The sequence below is a fragment of the Lacerta agilis genome, chromosome 2 (assembly GCF_009819535.1).
Source record: "Lacerta agilis isolate rLacAgi1 chromosome 2, rLacAgi1.pri, whole genome shotgun sequence".
In the NCBI taxonomy this organism is placed as follows: domain Eukaryota; kingdom Metazoa; phylum Chordata; class Lepidosauria; order Squamata; family Lacertidae; genus Lacerta; species Lacerta agilis.
Genome location: NC_046313.1, coordinates 15,016,032 through 15,034,020, shown reverse-complemented (window position 1 = coordinate 15,034,020; position 17,989 = coordinate 15,016,032). Strand labels below are relative to the sequence as shown.

Here is a 17,989-nt window from a genome sequence, read left to right as displayed (position 1 = left end):
TTACTGATTGAGGGTTTTCTGCCCTCTCAGTCCGTCTCACAGGACAGCAAGGAATTTTGTTTTTGAGCAGACCTTTTTTCTAATTTGAAGGCGGGGGGGAATCATGTGAGAATAGAAACAAGAGAGAATGGCCTCTGGAAAAAAATGCAAAAGTGGCATTAAAAATAAACCAAACCATTATACACTAAAAAAAACAGTAGGAGGAAAGAGCAAGTGGCGAGTAAAATGCCGTATTTACGAGTCTTGAGTAAAAGTCTGGAACAAGTTGACAGTGGAGAGAATAGATTTGCTTGATCTTCGGAAATATTTTGTTCCAGCCTTTAGTGCTGGACTTTCCTCATTGCTTAATCAGTGAGCAATGTTATTATTACTGTGATCATTATTTATTATATTTCTATACTGACTTTTATCCGAGTATCACAGGGCGGTTTCCTATGTCACTGTCATTTGTGCTTCATACTACTGAAGCAATATTGTTAACAAACAAACAAAAAATGCCCCAGCTTTTATGGGAAACCCCTTCCATATTAGAGGGGCAAGTCTAAGAGGATAACAAGAATTCCGAACATCTTCCTTCTGTCTAAGAGGTTCATTACTGGCAAACCTAAAGAGTGCTCCCAGACTCTGGGGCTGGCACCAGAAGAACATCCCTATATCCATTTACACAATGCAGCGCTGAACTAAATAAGCTATGAAATCCAAATAGTGAAAAATGATACCTCATTTTTGCTAATGGTTGCTGTTGTGTAATTCCTCCTTTAATCTACAGTCTGACTTTTAATAGGAACCAAACAGCAGCAGTTAATGGCATTCAGTAGCTCGCTCCCTCCTTTTTCTTTTTTTTTAACAAACAACATTTCTCAGATAGCATTTAACTGGCCTGTACTGTCATATGAATGACATGCACTCACTCTGTGCATGTGGTAAATAGAGAGCAATTACGTAAATATAGGTAGCATGAGAAATTCCATGTGGTTGCAGTGTTTTAAGAAGTGGGAAACTCCTCAAAGATGGGTTAACATAGTTGTACAGAGCTCCCAAGAAGCAAAACATACTGATCCTGAAGCAACTCTAGTTACATTTTGTTGCACTGTTGTAATCCTTCTTTGGGGCTCCCATAGGCTTGGCCACTGTGAGAACAGAATGCTGGTCTAGATGGGCCATTGGCCTGATCCAACAGACTCCTCTTAATGTTTTTATGTTACGTCGTGTTGTGTTGTGTTGTGTTGTGTTGTGTTCTTAAATGAGCAGTTTCCCCAAGGAATTATAACTGTCAGAGAACTGGAAATGCTGTACGTGAGAGGTTGCAGGTCTACATCTGTTCACCACAACACATTCCACATACATCAGATGTATGCCTGACAAACTCACGGCATCATTCTGAGTGAACAGGCATGCCCCACGTTCTCCAGTGTTGACAACAGTGCTTTTTTCTGGGGGGACGCATACGGCTAAACATTTTGTGAATCTAACGGGAGAAGAAACTAACAATTTTAAAAAAAAGTTTCTTCTCTAGCACGGTGAATTGTCAGTTACATTGAATAGCACAGTGAATCGTCAGTTCTGTTGCTACCCCCAATGGTGGCCTCATTTCCTGTCATGGTGTTTCCTGAGTCTCAGGCAGAAGCGAGCGTTTAATGTGTGAAGTAGGAGTTGGAATCTAGCACGGTGATTGGTCAGTTTTGTTGTTACCACCTCCGATTTCGGTTTCTTTTCCTTTCCTGGTGTAATGCATGTTCTTTGTACTTTTGTCCATTTACTGTATTTGTTTTTCCTGATTTGAACTATAAAATGGTGATTTTCTTGAGTCAAATTGAGAGTGCCCCTAAACAATTTTTTTGGGGGGTGGGGGGGAGCACTGGTGGACACTATTGCCCTGTTCCCAACCAGATGCTTTCAGGACACAGTTTTTATTAGCAGGAAGACTGCTTACCTGGAATCCTTAAAAAAAAAATGCTGTGCACTTTTCTCCAGTCATTTGAGGCCTTGCCTTCCTCTTCTCAGGATTTTCTCTCCAAAATTATAATCGCTTATGACATTATCCAATGAAGAGTAATAAATATATTTATCACTTTTGCCTAGTCCTCAGATTATTTCAACAAGGCTGACAGAGCCATTTGAGGAGCTAGGTTCTCCAAATCCTCTCTAAACTTACATTTGAAATCCAACATTTCATAGCTTGGGTCATGATTAACTTGGCTACTTCGTGCCATGTCAATAGAAAACAAGCTCAGCACTGCGTACGTGGTCATGACAGATGCCAACTTGAATAAGCAGTTCTGCATATCAACTGATTTCAGATGTTGAGCGTTTTTCCACCTTTCCAATTTGGCCATGCCAATCTTTTGTTTTGTTTTAATAAGAAACAGAGCGTAAGAGAGTCACAATAGGAGCACTGTGTGGCTCAGCAGCAGCATAACTATACTGGATTATCTATACTTCTGCTGATACCGTACTACTCCAGATGGGGCATGGGTGGTGCCGTGGTCTAAACCACTGAGCCTCTTGGGCTTGCCGATCAGAAGGTTGGCAGTTCGAATCCCTGCAATGGGATGAGCTCCCGTTGCTCTGTCCCAGCTCCTGCCAATATAGCAGTTCGAAAGCACGCCAGTGCAAGTAGATAAATAAGTACCGATGCGGCAGGAAGGTAAATGGCATTTCCATGAGCTCTGGTTTCCGTCACAGTGTTCTGTTGCACCAGAAGCAGTTTAGTCATGCTAGCCACATGACCCAGAAAGCTGTCTGCAGACAAACGCCAGCTCCCTCGTCCATAGTCGCCTTTGACTGGACTTAACCGTCCAGGGGTCCTTTACCTTTTTTACTCCATTCAGATGAAAAGGCCACAACTTTAGTCAGCGCTACAAAACATGGCCATGCCATAGGATGGTCTTAACAGTCACTCAACCAACTGCATTGGCCATTGCATAAGAAACTTTGGCAGTACCTCAATGATGGTATTGCGTCATCTTCTGAAAGAACACAGGTGTACATTGGAGGGGAAGAGAAAGGTTCTTCATAATGAAAATTGAGGTGCATCCATTTGGCAGCTCCATGTGCTCTCTGGTTGGCTGAAACTGGAAATGCACAAAAAAAACCAAGTACCTTTTTATCCTGAGCCAAAAGCATAATCCCTCCCATGCAGATTGCACAACCTACATTTGTCCTATATTTGTTCCCTTTTGTCATGCCACTGCCTTGACAGCCACATTCTGTGTCTTGAAATACAGAAAGAGCTCAGCCTTCTAAAGGACGCAGATTTATTTTGTACCCTAATTTGTTCCATGCGTAATTTTTACCCGTATACAAAGGATGTGGTTGTGAATGAATAACTCTATTGTATGCACAGCAATGGTAGACCTTGACATTTGTGTTAGAGACCCATTTGAGCAACATGGAATGCTGAATAAAACTCAACAAGAATCCAAGCAGGAGGTTGTATCAGGTGAATTTCCATGTATGGCTGGTGATTGGAGGCTCAAGACCTAAAAAAATATAGCTTGGGAGCCAATGTTTTAAGAATATTTAGACGTTCTAGTCAGGTGTTCATTTCAGGGTGGGAGACACTGGTAGGCCTAGTCATTTCCAGCACATCACTTCACCTGTCTTTACGGTCCTCCATGAGTAGAAGAACAAGCTTCTCTATTTGTGGACACTCCCTGTGTGATTTAAAACCCCACATGATTTACTGTTGGCCAGCTTTTTGCAACCTTGGGTTCCCAGATATTACAGGACTCCAACTCCCATCATCCATAACCAGCAAGGCCCATGGTCAGGAACAACGCGAGTTGTAGTCCAACAATATCTGAGGATCCGAGGCTGGGAAAGGCTACTCTAGCCTTTGCCCAGAAATCACCCTACACTAAAATAGACTGCAACATAATATCATTGTCTGCTTCATTGTGTTACATCTCCATATATTTTGCAGCCCAAGTCAACCTTATGAAGGCTTACCATGGTCAATGAAAATACTGTGTTAATGGTACTTTATATATGTACTTTCCATCTTCCTCAATGGGTACTTATAATTTTGAGGCTGTTGCCAAGCTCAGACTCCAGTTCAACTGCATATATGCTGTTTGAAGCCCGCAAGTTAGTTGCAGCTGCCTTGGCAATCAAAAGAAGGGGAGCAAATTGGTCAAGGCTGGACCACAACAGAAGCTTGTACACTAGCTTTCTCCAACTTGGTAGAAGTTGTCGGACTAAAGTTTCCATCATCCCTGACCATTGCCCATGTTGGCTGAAGCTGATGGGAGTTATAATCCAAAACATTTGGGGGGCACCAAGTTGGAGAATGCTGCTCTATCCTGCAGTTGCAGTCCATTTTCAAGCATGCTTGGAGGAAGCTGAGCATTTGGACTGATCTCACTCTGCCTTCATGGTACAAAAACTGCCTTGGTTACCATGATTGATGACATTTGTTGTTAAAGAGATAGCAGGAGAGCAGCTCGGCTCATTCTCCTTGACTTCTGTTGCTTTTGATGACATTGACCACAGTAGTCTCCTCGGCTGACTCCAAGACATGGGGTGGCACCACTGTTTCATGGTGGTTCCATTCCTACTTTCAGATAGTAGCAGATAGGGACAGCTATTTCCTGGCACCATGAGAATTAACCTGTTGCATTTTGCACAAGTCCATTCTGCCCTGCCTCCCACCAATGCTGCTTAACATCTGTATGAAGCCACTGGGAGATGTGATCAGGAGTTTTGGGGTGAAGTGTCATCGGCATGTGGACGACACACCCAGGTCTATCTTTCCACACCTCCTGCATCAGGAGAGGCAGTTCAGGGAGTGGAGCCCACTGAGGTCATCTTGTTCAAGGGCCCTCCAGAACCTACAGCTGGTGCTGAGAACTTTGTCCCAGGAGCAAAGTCCAGAGAAAACCAATGTAAACTGGAATTTATGAAACACACCTGTCAGTCCTTGCAGCATGATGTTCCAGGGACTCTAGCGAAGCAAGCTGAGGTCAGCAGTCAGTCGAACAGAGTTGTAGCTCCCTAGGATAGGCTAGACTGATCAGGCAAAAACAAGTTTCCATGGGGCAAGTGGAAAAGATTATTGATGCAGATCACTGCCTGAATGTCTTAGGAATACTTCCTAAATTGCCCCAGAGTATAGCTGGTCAAGAGAGCCACACTTAGGGTACTGTTTTGTGTGTGTTGCTAGCTCTCCCTTATAATCCATAGAGAGATATTAGGTTTGTGTTAGTACTCCAATTGAACCATTTTAAAAAGAAAAAAAGAAAGCAAGGGCAGCCTAATTTAAGTTTTGCACCCAGCAGAGTAAGTAATGGGTTTTTGAATATATTTCAAGAGCATTCAAAAGTGAATTAAGCATTTAGCAATGTGCCGTTTCAGAATAGCAAACTGCCTTTTCAACCAATGAGGGGTGCTCAGTTGTTCAGCGTTTTAAGAGCTCGGATTCAGTGAAGCAAGCCCTCATTGAAATATTAAAGCAAATCTGATATTTGTTTACTACACATGCAAATATCAAGGTAATAAACTAGAGGGCAAGCACAAAGCTCCTCGACTTGTGGGGTCCCCCTTCCTCTCCGGGCATTAATAAATGACTTTATGTGACAAACAGAAACTTTTCACACTCTTCCTTTGAAATTAGAAACAGGCTGTAAAGTACCTGTGTCGATATGATGATGCAGAACTCTGGATAGCCAACCTTAACTTCCATCACAGCATATCTATAATGCAACTTTTTTTCTTACAAGGGAATGAGCAACAACAGAACAAGACCTTTGAGCACAGTAATTGCTATTACGGGTAAAATGACACAGCCGCGCGGTTAGTGATTATGGTGCGTGATGTCCTAACTATAGGGTATCATATGTAATTGTCAAGACACTCCTTTCAAATTAAAGCTCAACAATGCATACCATGCTATAGTTCCCGCTATTTAATACAAATTAGCATAATTTAAATGTACTGTTTGTATCCAGCCTGGTGATTTATTATTTTTATTTTCCTAACAAATTCTGAGAAGAAAAATGATCATTACTTTGAACTCGAGCAAGAAGGAATTGCACAATCCACTAGGAAGAAAAGTCTCCAGCATGCATCTTACTGGCATGAATGGGTGCTATACAGGAGCACTGTTTGTATTATACCCTTTAGATGTAATTTCATATTTCCTTTCAGTCTCAGAGTCTTTGGTCTGATTATCAGCAAACAAACATACAGGCAACACCCTTGTTTTATTGACTGGGAAATCAGCAGGGACGGGATGGGTCTTCTGCAAAAAAAAGTCTTCTGCAAAATTTTATTTTTCCATAAAGGAAGTGACTAATGACAGCAAGTTCTTCCAAAAACAAGGTAGATGTAGAGTGGATCAGTGAGTTTTTAATTTCTGTGCTCTTCAAGCTCAACTTTTTCAGGTAGCCAGCAAGAAATCACAATATAGTGGAACTCCGAGTTACGCAATATGCACGCGATCCGTCCCGGGTCACTGTGCATAACGCAGGCGTGCGTATCCCGAACGCATGGAAAAAAACCCGAAAACCCGGAAGTAGCGTGATTTGAGTGCTTCTGCACATGCGCGAAGTCCGCAGAAGCGTTCTGCGCATCCGGGGGTTGCGCGGGCTCCAGAAACACTTCCGGGTTGCGGGTGTTCTTAACCTGAACGTACGCAACACGGAGCATGCACAACCCGGGGTATGACTGTATGCTGGATATGAGGCCCAAGGGAGGGTGATTTGTTGGAGCAGTCATTTCAATTTTAGGAGTACAGTGGTACCTCGGGTTACGTACGCTTCAGGTTACATACTCCACTAACCCAGAAATAACGCTTCAGGTTAAGAACTTTGCTTCAGGATAAGAACAGAAATCGTGCTCTGGCGGCGCAGCGGCAGCGGGAGGCCCCATTAGCTAAAGTGGTGCTTCAGGTTAAGAACAGTTTCAGGTTAAGAACGGACCTCCGGAACGAATTAAGTACGTAACCAGAGGTACCACTGTACTGTTGTCTTCTTGGGCAGGCCCCATTCATCCCAGTGAAGCTTGAGCAAGGTGATGGGAAGGGTGAGGGGCTTCCAGGCAGATTGTCCTTCTTTGCCTTTACAGTGGCATCAGTAAAAACATGCATCTTTTTATTTTATTTTTAAAAATGCATTGATTTCCTTCATAGCTGAACAACAAATCTATTTATGCACTGGTGGTCTCAATCACAACACTCCATACTGTTCATTAGTTTAGCCTCCCACTGCTACCAGTGTGTTTTGGAACTGAAGCTTATGAAAGGCAGGAAATTGTGTTTCTTCCCTGCTCTGCTAATATCATCCGGGTGTGAACATAATTCTCAGTGTGTCGGACCGGTTGGAGTGTCAGATTAAGACCTGGGAGACTAGGGTTCAAGTCCCTCACTGCTATGTAGCTCACTCAGCAATCTTCAGTCGACCATACACTCTCAGCCTCACCTGTCTCACGTGGTTGTTGTGAGGATGAAACTGGGAGGCGGAAGAGAACCTGGGTTCTTTGGAAGAACGGTGCGATATAAATGTAATAGTGAATGGATGGAAATAATATAGTGGAAAATGCCCAGGTATGTCAGTGATCTGACAATGAAACCCAGTGGCTATGAACCACAAACATAAACATGAAAAAAGGAAATGGCCTATTTCCTTTAAATGCAGCACTTCCAACCAAGATGGGGATTGTAATAGTTAGTAGAGATTTGTCTCTGAATTAGATGAGTCGGAGGAAAAGATGGGAACCATCCTTGACATGTTGTAGCAACAGTCGTGGAGCAGAGAGGAGTGGCTTGCTGGGTGGAGCCCAGCCACTACACTAGCTTCCGGTCAGATGGGTCACTCTTGCTTACTGGGAGAGTAAAGAGGGACAAGGCAGGAAATGAACTGGCCGAAACAATGCATTTTCACCATAGTGATCTCCCTCCCACCTGTCCCCTCCCACTCCTGGAAAGCTAGTGTACTTCCAGGAAGTTAGTGTAGTGACTCTGCCTGCCCACTAGCAACTGACGTCTGGGGACAGGTGTGCTGCCCTCAGTGATGGCAAGGAAGATGTAAGACATGTTTTTGAATCTGTATATTTGCAAAGTTAGTCTTTTCTGCTTTTAGCCAATTGTTTTTTTTTATAAATTTTTCAGTGAGAATAAATGAGTTGAATCTTTGATATGTTTAAATGCAATGTAAATAATTAATCCTTCCAATGAAATATTCCCCTTTCTTGGTCCCAGAATTCGGTAATGAAGTCATTATTCAAGTCTCGTATAAAGGATACTTTCAAACTGCTACTTATTTAGAAGCAAACTAATCGCATTTATTGTGTTCCTCACACACTTCCGGCTAAAGTGTGTGTATATATCTTACATATTTTGCATGAAATATGTATACTTATTAAAACAATTCAATATATAATGTAATGCTCAAAGCAGGAAAATGAAGCCCTTATGGGTTTGTGAATTTCCTCACAGCCTTAAAAAAAATAAATTCTAGATCAACAGGAGACAGATAAAAGTAAAAACAAACAGAAACCAAAACTAAATAAATTTCAACCTTGAAGCGAGCCAAGACTTGAAGAGTTCATGCTTTTTCTCCCCCCACATTTTGTTTAGGTCAGTGGGACAATGTATAACACAGGGAGGCATGTTTCTCTACGACTGGACAAAGAACATTTGGTCAACATCTCTGGAGGACCCATGACATACAGCCACCGATTGGAAGAGATCCGGTTACACTTTGGAAGTGAAGACAGTCAGGGATCAGAACACCTCCTGAATGGTCAGGCTTTCTCTGGAGAGGTATGTCAATATACTTTAAGCTCTGCAGAGAATTTTATTTCAATTTTTTTTTTTAAGATCCCTGGGGAGCTGACTTGCTCGTGTTTCTATTTCTGCACTTTGCGAAATACAAAAACCACCAGTTATGTAATGGGAACACGGAAATTCTGCAACTAGAATACACTATGCACATTTAGCTACGCTTGCTTATTGTTCTATTTTTCATGCAGTTTGGTTGCTTTTCTTTCTGGAATCAGTCGCTTGCCCCTGGTGACAAGGATGTGCTTGTTGCAACTCAAAACCATGGAAAGAAATAGTTAAAGGGTGTACAGAGGCTGGCCTGTTGCTTTCAAACTGTGTTCCCTGGAAGCTTATCGGGGGTTCTTCAAAGAGAAGATCAGCGATGGGGGTGTGGTGGGCCAACTTTCCAGCAAGACAGCTTGCCAACCACAACCAATATCTCTTTGCAGAGGCGGAGCTAGTTGCTCCGGCACCTGGAGCGGCGCACATGCTGTGCACCCAGGGGCGGAGCCATGGGGGTGGAGCGAGCCGCCCATGGGGGGTGGAGCGAGCCACCCATGGTGGGCTGCTTCCTGGGGGGGGATCCGTGCTGCTTTGCCAGTAGCCTTCCTCCCTTCCCTCCTCCTTTTGACAGCACAGGGGAGGCGTCCCCCCCCCCCCAGGAAGCAGCCCAGGAGCAAGGAACAATGGTGCGCCGCTTGCCCCGGACTCCCAAGTCTCCCTTGAGCTGTCAAAATGAAGGGGGAAGGCGGCAAGTCGAATGTCACCCCCCTCAGTGATGACACCCGGGGTGAACTGCCCCCCACTAATCCCCCTTCATCTGCCCCGTCTCTCTGCAATCCACAGCTACTGGTTCTCACCTTCACTCAGTGTTAGTTGAGAATGCACCCAATAGGCTTCAGCTGTGCCCTTGAATATACCCCAGATTCCTCTGCAGGACACAGCAGAGCATTCCTGAGCAGGCATGTTGATGTGTTTGATGGTGTTTCCTGCTTGGCAGGGGGTTGGACTGGATGGCCCTTGTGGTCTCTTCCAGCTCTATGATTCTACGATTCTATGTGGAAGACTTACCTAAAGACAGGACACTGGGGTGGAAGGCAAAGAGTCACAGCCTTCCAAGTCAAGTGCCTTTCTAATTTCAGAGGTCGTACCATTTTACAAGCGAGAAACACAGTAGTTTCTAGGCATTTTACTTGGTCTATCCATAGACTCTCAGGGTGGTTGTTGTTTGTTTGTTCTTCACAAGCAAAGTAGGACCCGTAATGAAATCAATCAAGATAATCTCTTGCCTCAGAGAAATGAATGCGATTTGTATGCTTATCTTACTTGTTTCAGTGAAGCTTTCGGTCTGCATCAGAGCTCTGAGCAGTCTTGTTAGGAATCAAGGTCCAACCCAAAGAGCATCGGGAGAGGAGGCTGGCACCTGCCCATATTTAGTATGGGACCCAGGAAACCATCAGATGGCAGGCCATGCTAGAACAGAAGTCCAGCCAGCCATTAAGTCAAACAGGCCTATCATAACGCTGGAAGATTTGTCCTCAGAGGGATTGGAGGAGGGTGCATCAGGCATAGTCAACACAGGGATGTGGTGCTGTGATGCTGCCCTCCAAACAACAGCAATATTGCTGCTTAGTGGGGCAGTTCAGGGCAGTGACCAAGTCCCAGACTTGGACTTCAGTGGATTGAGTCCGGAGAAGAAGCAGTGAGTCAGATGACCTTGGAGAGGGAAGTCTGCTGAGACAATCAAGATGATTCTAATAAGCAGGAAGGTGGAGACCTTTACGAGATTTTACAGCCAGCCAGGGGTCATCAGGGGCTAGTAGAAATCAGTGGGTGAGGTCAAATGTTTTGCTTAGATGAGAGATCCCAGCTTGTTCCTAATGCTTTTAGGATGTTGGGTTTCATGCATCAGGAGAAGCCGGGAATGTATTCGTTCATTCATATACCATGATCTAGAAGAATTTCAAAGAAGGGTTCAGAGTAATGCAATTGATCATAAACATTATAAAACAATATTTAAAAATGCAGTATTCCAGTTTTCCGAACCCCCACAGTGACAAGCAAAATACCTCAGCTGATATCAGTGGTCACGGAATGCTTTGGTGAGCAGGATGTTATTCAGCAAAAAAAATATAAAGCAGTCAGTTCCTGGTTTAAGGTCTGCTGGACCCCAGTATATGATCATGAGCCGTTCCCAACAGGATGTGCCTGAGAGCACAAACAAATATACACCGATTTGGTAATAAGAGACGTACATCCTCTTACAAATATATACAAAAGGCTCTTCCAATATCCTGTTGTTATTCTTTCTGACGCACCAAAAGGTTCTAGCAATGCAGCAGTTTATTCTGCTGAAGATGAATAGCTGCTCTGCAGCCTATGCCATCTATCACCAAGTAGTGATAAGTCAATTAACGCCTGCCATTTTCATTGGCATCGCAGAACAACAGATATGTAAAGAGCAGTAGATTAATTGCAGCCTTGTCACATTGTGTTATTAAAATGGATGGCAATCATTGTCTTTGTTTTCCAAAGTTAGGTGACTGCCTGACAAAGTCAAGAAACAGTATTTTCATGAAATTACTTACAACTCGAACTTCTGACACCCATGTGCTGATTTCACACGCTATGGTTGAACCCCCAAAGCCCTACCATTAGTGCAAGGACTTGTGGTTGCACAACGGGGTTGCTCTCCCCGTGCACCCAACACCACCCACACATGGCCCTGATCTGCTCGGTGGAGGGAGGGCTAGAACAGATGGAGGGGGAGAGGGAGGGAAAAGTTCCATTGCATAAGCGGATGTCTTAATGCTAACAGGATGTGTTTGATGGATACAACTCAGTGAACATGTTTGCTGAATTTAGCGTTCATCTTTCTAAAGGAGGGATTGGGTTTCACGTGCTTAAGTCTGTGTTGCATCTTCAGATACCACCCGCTCCTGGGTTAAAAGCCTGGTGTACTTTGCCAGGAATAAATTGCTGAGTATGAAGAAAAGAAGTCATCCTCTCAGGGAGATGGGGGGGGTCACAATTAATTCAACCACAACATTGGTCTGAGAAAGATCCTAATTAATGCCCTTTTAATTGTGGGTAGATTCCTGCTTGTTTTTAAGTGCTTTAGAGATAGGCTTCTAGCTACCCAGAATTCAACACTGTAGTTAACACAAAGCACCGTAACCAAGAGGGAAACTATATTATAAACTCTTGGAGTTTGTTTTTCCCATCCTACAATTGATGCCTTGCATTTGGAATGGGGGCGTTGAATGGATTTCCGCATTCTTCCTGCTGAATTTCAGAACTGCAATTTGCCACAGGCTATCTGCATTACATTCTGGAGCATTTCAATAGGAAATGACACAGGTCATTTTTAAGTATTTGAGCTCAAAGATAAGCTTATTAACATAGAAAATTGAGCCTTGGAGGAAAGAGCCAGAAGAGGGAACATATGCCTAATGTAAGGGCGGTATAGCAAAACCTCTGTGGACTACAAATGAATGTTCAAATTCAGCAATGTAAGTCAACATGGCAATGTATTAAATAGCTAGAGAGATAAAATGCTAATCAAGAGGTAGTTGTGATATTTTAGGAAGCAGATGAAGGATGACTCTCTCTCTCTCTCTCTCTCTCTCTCTCTCTCTCTCTCTCTCTTTTAGATGGTTTTATGGGACAGTAAAGCTGTCCAAAATGTGTTGACCTTTAAATCTGTCTCTTATATCTACTGCTTTGGTGGTTGCAGTGGTGCTTCAAAGATGGTGCTGTGTGTATCAGATGTATGGCTCAAATGTATCAAATAACAGATATGAGCAATGGCCAACCAAATCATTTTGCCGGCATCCCTATCCTACGTGCTCATTCATCCTGGCATCTGGTCTTCAAACTCTGCAGTAGCAGGGGATGACGTTCACCATGTGTTTAACATGCACACACAACCATTGGAGAGGATATCAGGGCCTGGTTGGATAAAGAGGAGAGCTGGGAGCCACCAGCCCAAGAGTCCCCCAGAGAGGGCTCTGAAGATGACGTCTTAGGGCCCGGAGCCTGGTGGTGGGACACTGAGGAGCAAACAGCAGAAGGGAAGAGCTGGGAGCTGATGGAAGCAGGAGACTTGAGTAATCAAGGGGGGTCAGGAAAAAGAGGATCATCCAGGACAGGATTAGAAGCTATATGTTCCAGCATGCACACAGACAGTCCCAGTCCTGCTGAATCTCCTTCCTCTCTTACCCCTTGCTCCAGAAGGGCCCTGTACGTTGCTGAGCAGTGCGCCAGACAGATCCAGAGGAGAAGCTCGCTCCCTCGGCACAATCTTCATCTGCTTGGGAGGGATCCAGAAAGAAAGGCCAGGGGGGAGGGCATGTCTAGAGCTTAGTTTCAGCAATGCCTCCTTTGAGTTAAGACGAACCAGGGACATTGCTGTGTTTTTGAGAGCCAGTGTGGTGTAGTGGTTAAGAGCGGTAGACTTGTAATCTGGTGAACCGGGTTCGCGTCTCCGCTCCTCCACATGCAACTGCTGGATGACCTTGGGCTAGTCACACTTCTTTGAAGTCTCTCAGCCCCACTCACCTCACAGAGTGTTTGTTGTGGGGGAGGAAGGGAAAGGAGAATGTTAGCCGCTTTGAGACTCCTTCAGGTATTGATAAAGCGGGATATCAAATCCAAACTCCTCTTCTTCCTCTTCTCTTTTGATTTCTGCTAAAAAACAAAACTAAACTAATTGTATTCCATGCCTTCTTTGTGTGTGCCTGTGGATGACGTGGCTCCTTGGCAGCTCCTTGACACAGGATCAGGACTGGCACAAAGTCTGAGAGTCCTAGTCAACATGCTAACCAACGTGGACCATGGAAGTTCTTGTGCTCCACCAGCATAGGTTGATTGTGAAGTGCAGGAAATCCATTTCTTGGCTAGCTGATTCCCACCCATGCCTTTCATGTTGACTGTAACTTCAGCATCAGGCAATAGGCAGGCTTAAATTAGCATCCATTTACATATATCTGTTCATGTACAATGCATTTAAGACTGCAATGCTGTGCACACTCACATGGAATAAGCCCCATGGTGCTCTATGGGACTTACTTCTGAATAGACATCCCTAGGATTGCACAATAAATGTAGTAAATAGCTACATTTGAAGACATTTATATAAATTAGCAAAGGGAATAAGTGAATGAATTAATAAGCACAGTGAATTGAGATAACCTTAATTGAACATTTGAAATCATGCTAATTTACCTGTGGATCAGCCTCTTCTTTTGCCCCTAAAAGTAGCCTTGCTTAAGCAGAGTAATTGGGTGACCAAATGGAATACGTATCTGCAATAAGAGCATTCAGCTCTGTTGCAGCTCTGAACAAGCTGCTTCCTGTGCACCCATCTTTTGAATCTACAAGATGGAAAAATAAAAAGAGAGAAAAGGTGAATGAATATGATCTTGGGAAAAGATGTCTGAAGCATTTGATTGCTTGAGAAAATTACTTGTGTAGAGGATATCTCAGTTCATAAAGCAGTCCCCAATTATGGGAATCTTTTATATACGTGAAAAACCCGAATCCATTTTGTATACATTCATTTTAGAAGGACTTGACTTTAGACAGCATTCAGCTCTGAATCTGCCCAAATTAACAAGCTGGAGTCAGCAATGGACAAACACAGAATGTGTATAAGCTTAGGGAAAGCTAGATGCCTGTGGGAATAGGTAAAGAAGGGAAGCTTGTTCCTGAAAATACTCCACTCAAGGGTTTGGAGGTAGGATTTGAAAGAGGAGAGGGGGGAAAGTGGGATGGGGCAGGTGTTTCCAGTGTAGGCAGCAACATAGGTTTAGAAGAAGAAGAAGAAGAAGAAGAAGAAGAAGAAGAAGAAGAAGAAGAAGAAGAAGAAGAAGAAGAAGACGTGTGCAGGCAACAGCAGACGAGTTTCTGCAGAATCTTTGCCTTGACATCTCTATAAACTCCTTTGTCTAAAACAAAGCCAATCTCCATACTATACAACTTTAATTGTTAATCTGTTGACAGGTAATTTAAAAAAGGCTGCAGATGCAAATATGAACTAATTACTGTGTTGAACTCAATTTACTTGATTTTTTATCTTCCATTAAGAGTTATTGTCAGTTATGGCAAGTGCGAATATATATGTAAAGCGTGCAGGGACAGAACAATGACCCGTCAGTTTTAGAAGGTTAAAAATGGGTGGAACAAACCACAGTTAATGAACCAGCCAAAAGTCTAGGAGAATGGAAAGTGATAACAGTTTCAAAATGCCAACCAAAATATCACTGGTTAGAGCAGACTGTTGGACACTGTAACTGTTCCTCTTCGTACTTCCCTTGTTAGACCGAGGTGTAGGACTGAGTTTCGTAATATCAGCTTAAAAGACAAATGCACCTCTATTTACACATCTCCATGGCCTACTGATATAATCCTTGTATAGAAACGTTTACCCAAGTCCCTCCCCTGCAACATGGGGGAGGGTACTGAATCAACTGCCTCCCAGTTTGCCACCAGCAAAGGGGTTGGCAAATGGGGGGCGGGGCTGTTTTGGTCTGAAGGACGCTCAGAACTCTCATTTCAAATTTTGTAATCCGCAGTGTGGTTTGGGTTCCTTGTCATCACCCCATTTGCCCACTGGGCCCCTTCCCACTGCTGTTTCCCTTCTTTCAAAATAGTAAGCTTTTTCTCCCCCCACCCCACCCCACCCCTCGCCCTTTAAAGTTGGGTGGCGGGGGCAGGAAAACCAACAGTGGAGAGAAGTAAAGGTAAAAAAATTAAAATAAAATAAAAGGTAAAGTACCCCTGGACAGAGCGTTTACCTTCCTGCCACTTCCGCTGGTGTGCTTTCGAACTGCTGGGTTGGCAGGAGCAGGGACCGAGCAACGGGAGCTCACTCTGTCACGGGGAATCAAACTGCTGACCTTCCAATTGGCAAGCCCAAAAGGCTCAGTGGTTTAGACCACAGCGCCACCCGCATCCCATGGAGAGAGGTATGCTTGCATTTGCAAGGTATTTTGAGGACTGATCATCCGAGGCGGTGGGGCTCACATTTTGGGGCGCCCTTTTCAGAAATTGGCCCCATTCAAGTCATTGGGTCCGTCATGTGGCATCGAGGCTTTCCTGAACCCCTTCAGGCACAAAAGTAGTTCTCCTCCACCTCACTGACTGCGTTCCCGTCTGCTTTCCCCTTTCCCTTTAGATTGCAGTCATACGTCTTCTTTATTAGCATTGGTTTTACAGTTAACGTGATGAGTGTCATCGTAGAGCCCAGGGTCTTCCCTGTAATATTGCTCTTGTCACAGTGCTAGTTGAGAAGAAAAAAACATTGGATTCCCTATGTAGATTTCATTATGCAAATAGAGTTATAGGATATCCGAGCTCCTGTGGACACGAATCAATTCTGTGCCACGTACATTCAGGATTCATGACACAGACATCCTTATTTCTGCTCACTTGAAATAGCAAGTAAAAAATTCGAAGCGAGTGCCTTTCGAGGAAAGATTTATGTTTCGTATTGCGGGGCTAAGCATGCATTTTATAGGAAAGCAGGTGAAACTGGGAAAGGCTCAGACTTTCAGTTGTAGCAAAATGAAAAGGCAACTTTCACTTGATTCTTCCTATAAGTGTCTCCCATGATTAGGTTTTCCAAGCTTCAGGAAAGATTCCTAAGCATGAGCATCCTGTTGTTAACATCTAGTAGAGCACTAGCCTGCCAGATATTTATCCCGAAGCCTGGTGGGGATGAAGGAAGATGTTTAAACATGCATCTACCTAATTTGCACGTTCTGAAACAATAAGTAAACTGAAACGTAGCCCTTCTTCAGAATTCACACTTTCCCCTAATTTTTTTAATGCAGTTCTCCAGCCAAGTAACGTGTACACAAATGCATGTACTAGGTTAAAGTGTGCATATATTAAGAAATAACAAACAAAAATGTATCATATATGGGGAAATTGCTTTGTAAAGAGAGTGTATATTGGGCAAAATAATAATAATACAGTGGTACCTCTGGTTACGAACTTAATTCATTCCGGAGGTCCGGTCTTAACCTGAAACCGTTCTTAACCTGAGGTGAGGTACCACTTTAGCTAATGGGGCCTCCCGCTGCTGCTGCTCCGCCACCGCCACATGATTTCTGTTCTCATCCTGTGGCAAAATTCTTAACCCGAGGTGCTACTTCCGGGTTAGTGGAGTCTGTAACCCGAAGTCAGAGCCGTCTTACCTATAGGGCTTATTGGTTTGTTGCGCCAGGGCGCCGGCCTCTCAGAGGTGCCTAAACCGGCGTGGCATGCAGGCCTCGCCATGCGGGGACTGACTTCTGCGACGCAGCTTCTGATTGGCTGCAGGAAGTTCTCCAGCTCAGATTAAACTCTGAACCACAAAAGTACTCAAGAGCATTATGATCACCCTTGCCAGCACTATGATCTGTTGGGAGTTCATATTCCAAGCCTAGAATTTACAGACTTCGACAGCATCTCCAGTAGAATAATAAATGAAATTAAAGTGAGAGGCAGTAGTCAGATTTCCAGCATTTCGCCCAATAGCTACACCTCTGGCCAGTAACATTTTATAAGTTGCTATTAGAATGGCATTTAAAAGAGCCAAATGCAGCTTACATGCAAATGTGCAGTTTTGTTTTGTTTTAATGAATGGGCTCTGTTTGAACAGAGAAAAGGGAAGGGATGGGGTCCTTAACTATTTCCTCACCAAGTGAAACCCCCAGGAGGTGGCGGGGGGATGGACAGCTGGACAGGTGAAGAGATTTAGAGCAGAAATGCAACTGGTGTGGAAAGGGTTATGGGTTGACTTAAAAAACAAAAGTGACGGTCAGTTTTCTTACATGCATTTGCATGTATCACCCAGAGTTTGCCCCTAAGAAAAGAACTATAACTACTCAATGTATTGTTGCTTTAAGTGTTGATTAAATTAGTCCAATTGGGTAATTTCCTGTTTTGTTCCCCTTATTTATTTGTTCAGCTACCAACTGTTCTGTTTATTCGAGAGATGCAAGAGCAGTCTGTCACATAACAGATTCTAATTCCCTTTAGGGATCAGAATTTTAAACTTTGCCAGCACAAAACAGAAAGGGATATTTCTCTCCTCCTGTTCCCACACACACCCGCCCGTTCAGAAAGAAGTTCCCCGATTTTATCCCTTTGGGGCATTAAGATACTGAAAACTCTAAACTTCCAGTGTCACTTATAAAATATGCATTTTCCCTGAATTGTTTTCAGTTGCTAAAGGATTGC

General features: G+C 43.7%; 1 protein-coding gene across 3 annotated transcripts in view; it reads left to right on the top strand.

Annotated features, from left to right (window-relative positions):
- Window positions 1-17,989, top strand: part of CA10 (carbonic anhydrase 10) — a 314,314-nt gene that overhangs the window by 242,907 nt on the left and 53,418 nt on the right. For all 3 annotated transcript variants that reach the window (XM_033138718.1, XM_033138717.1, XM_033138719.1), the window contains exon 5: window positions 8,576-8,761. In XM_033138718.1, coding sequence (XP_032994609.1) covers window positions 8,576-8,761 — 186 coding nt within the window. The remainder of the gene's footprint in view (window positions 1-8,575; window positions 8,762-17,989) is intronic.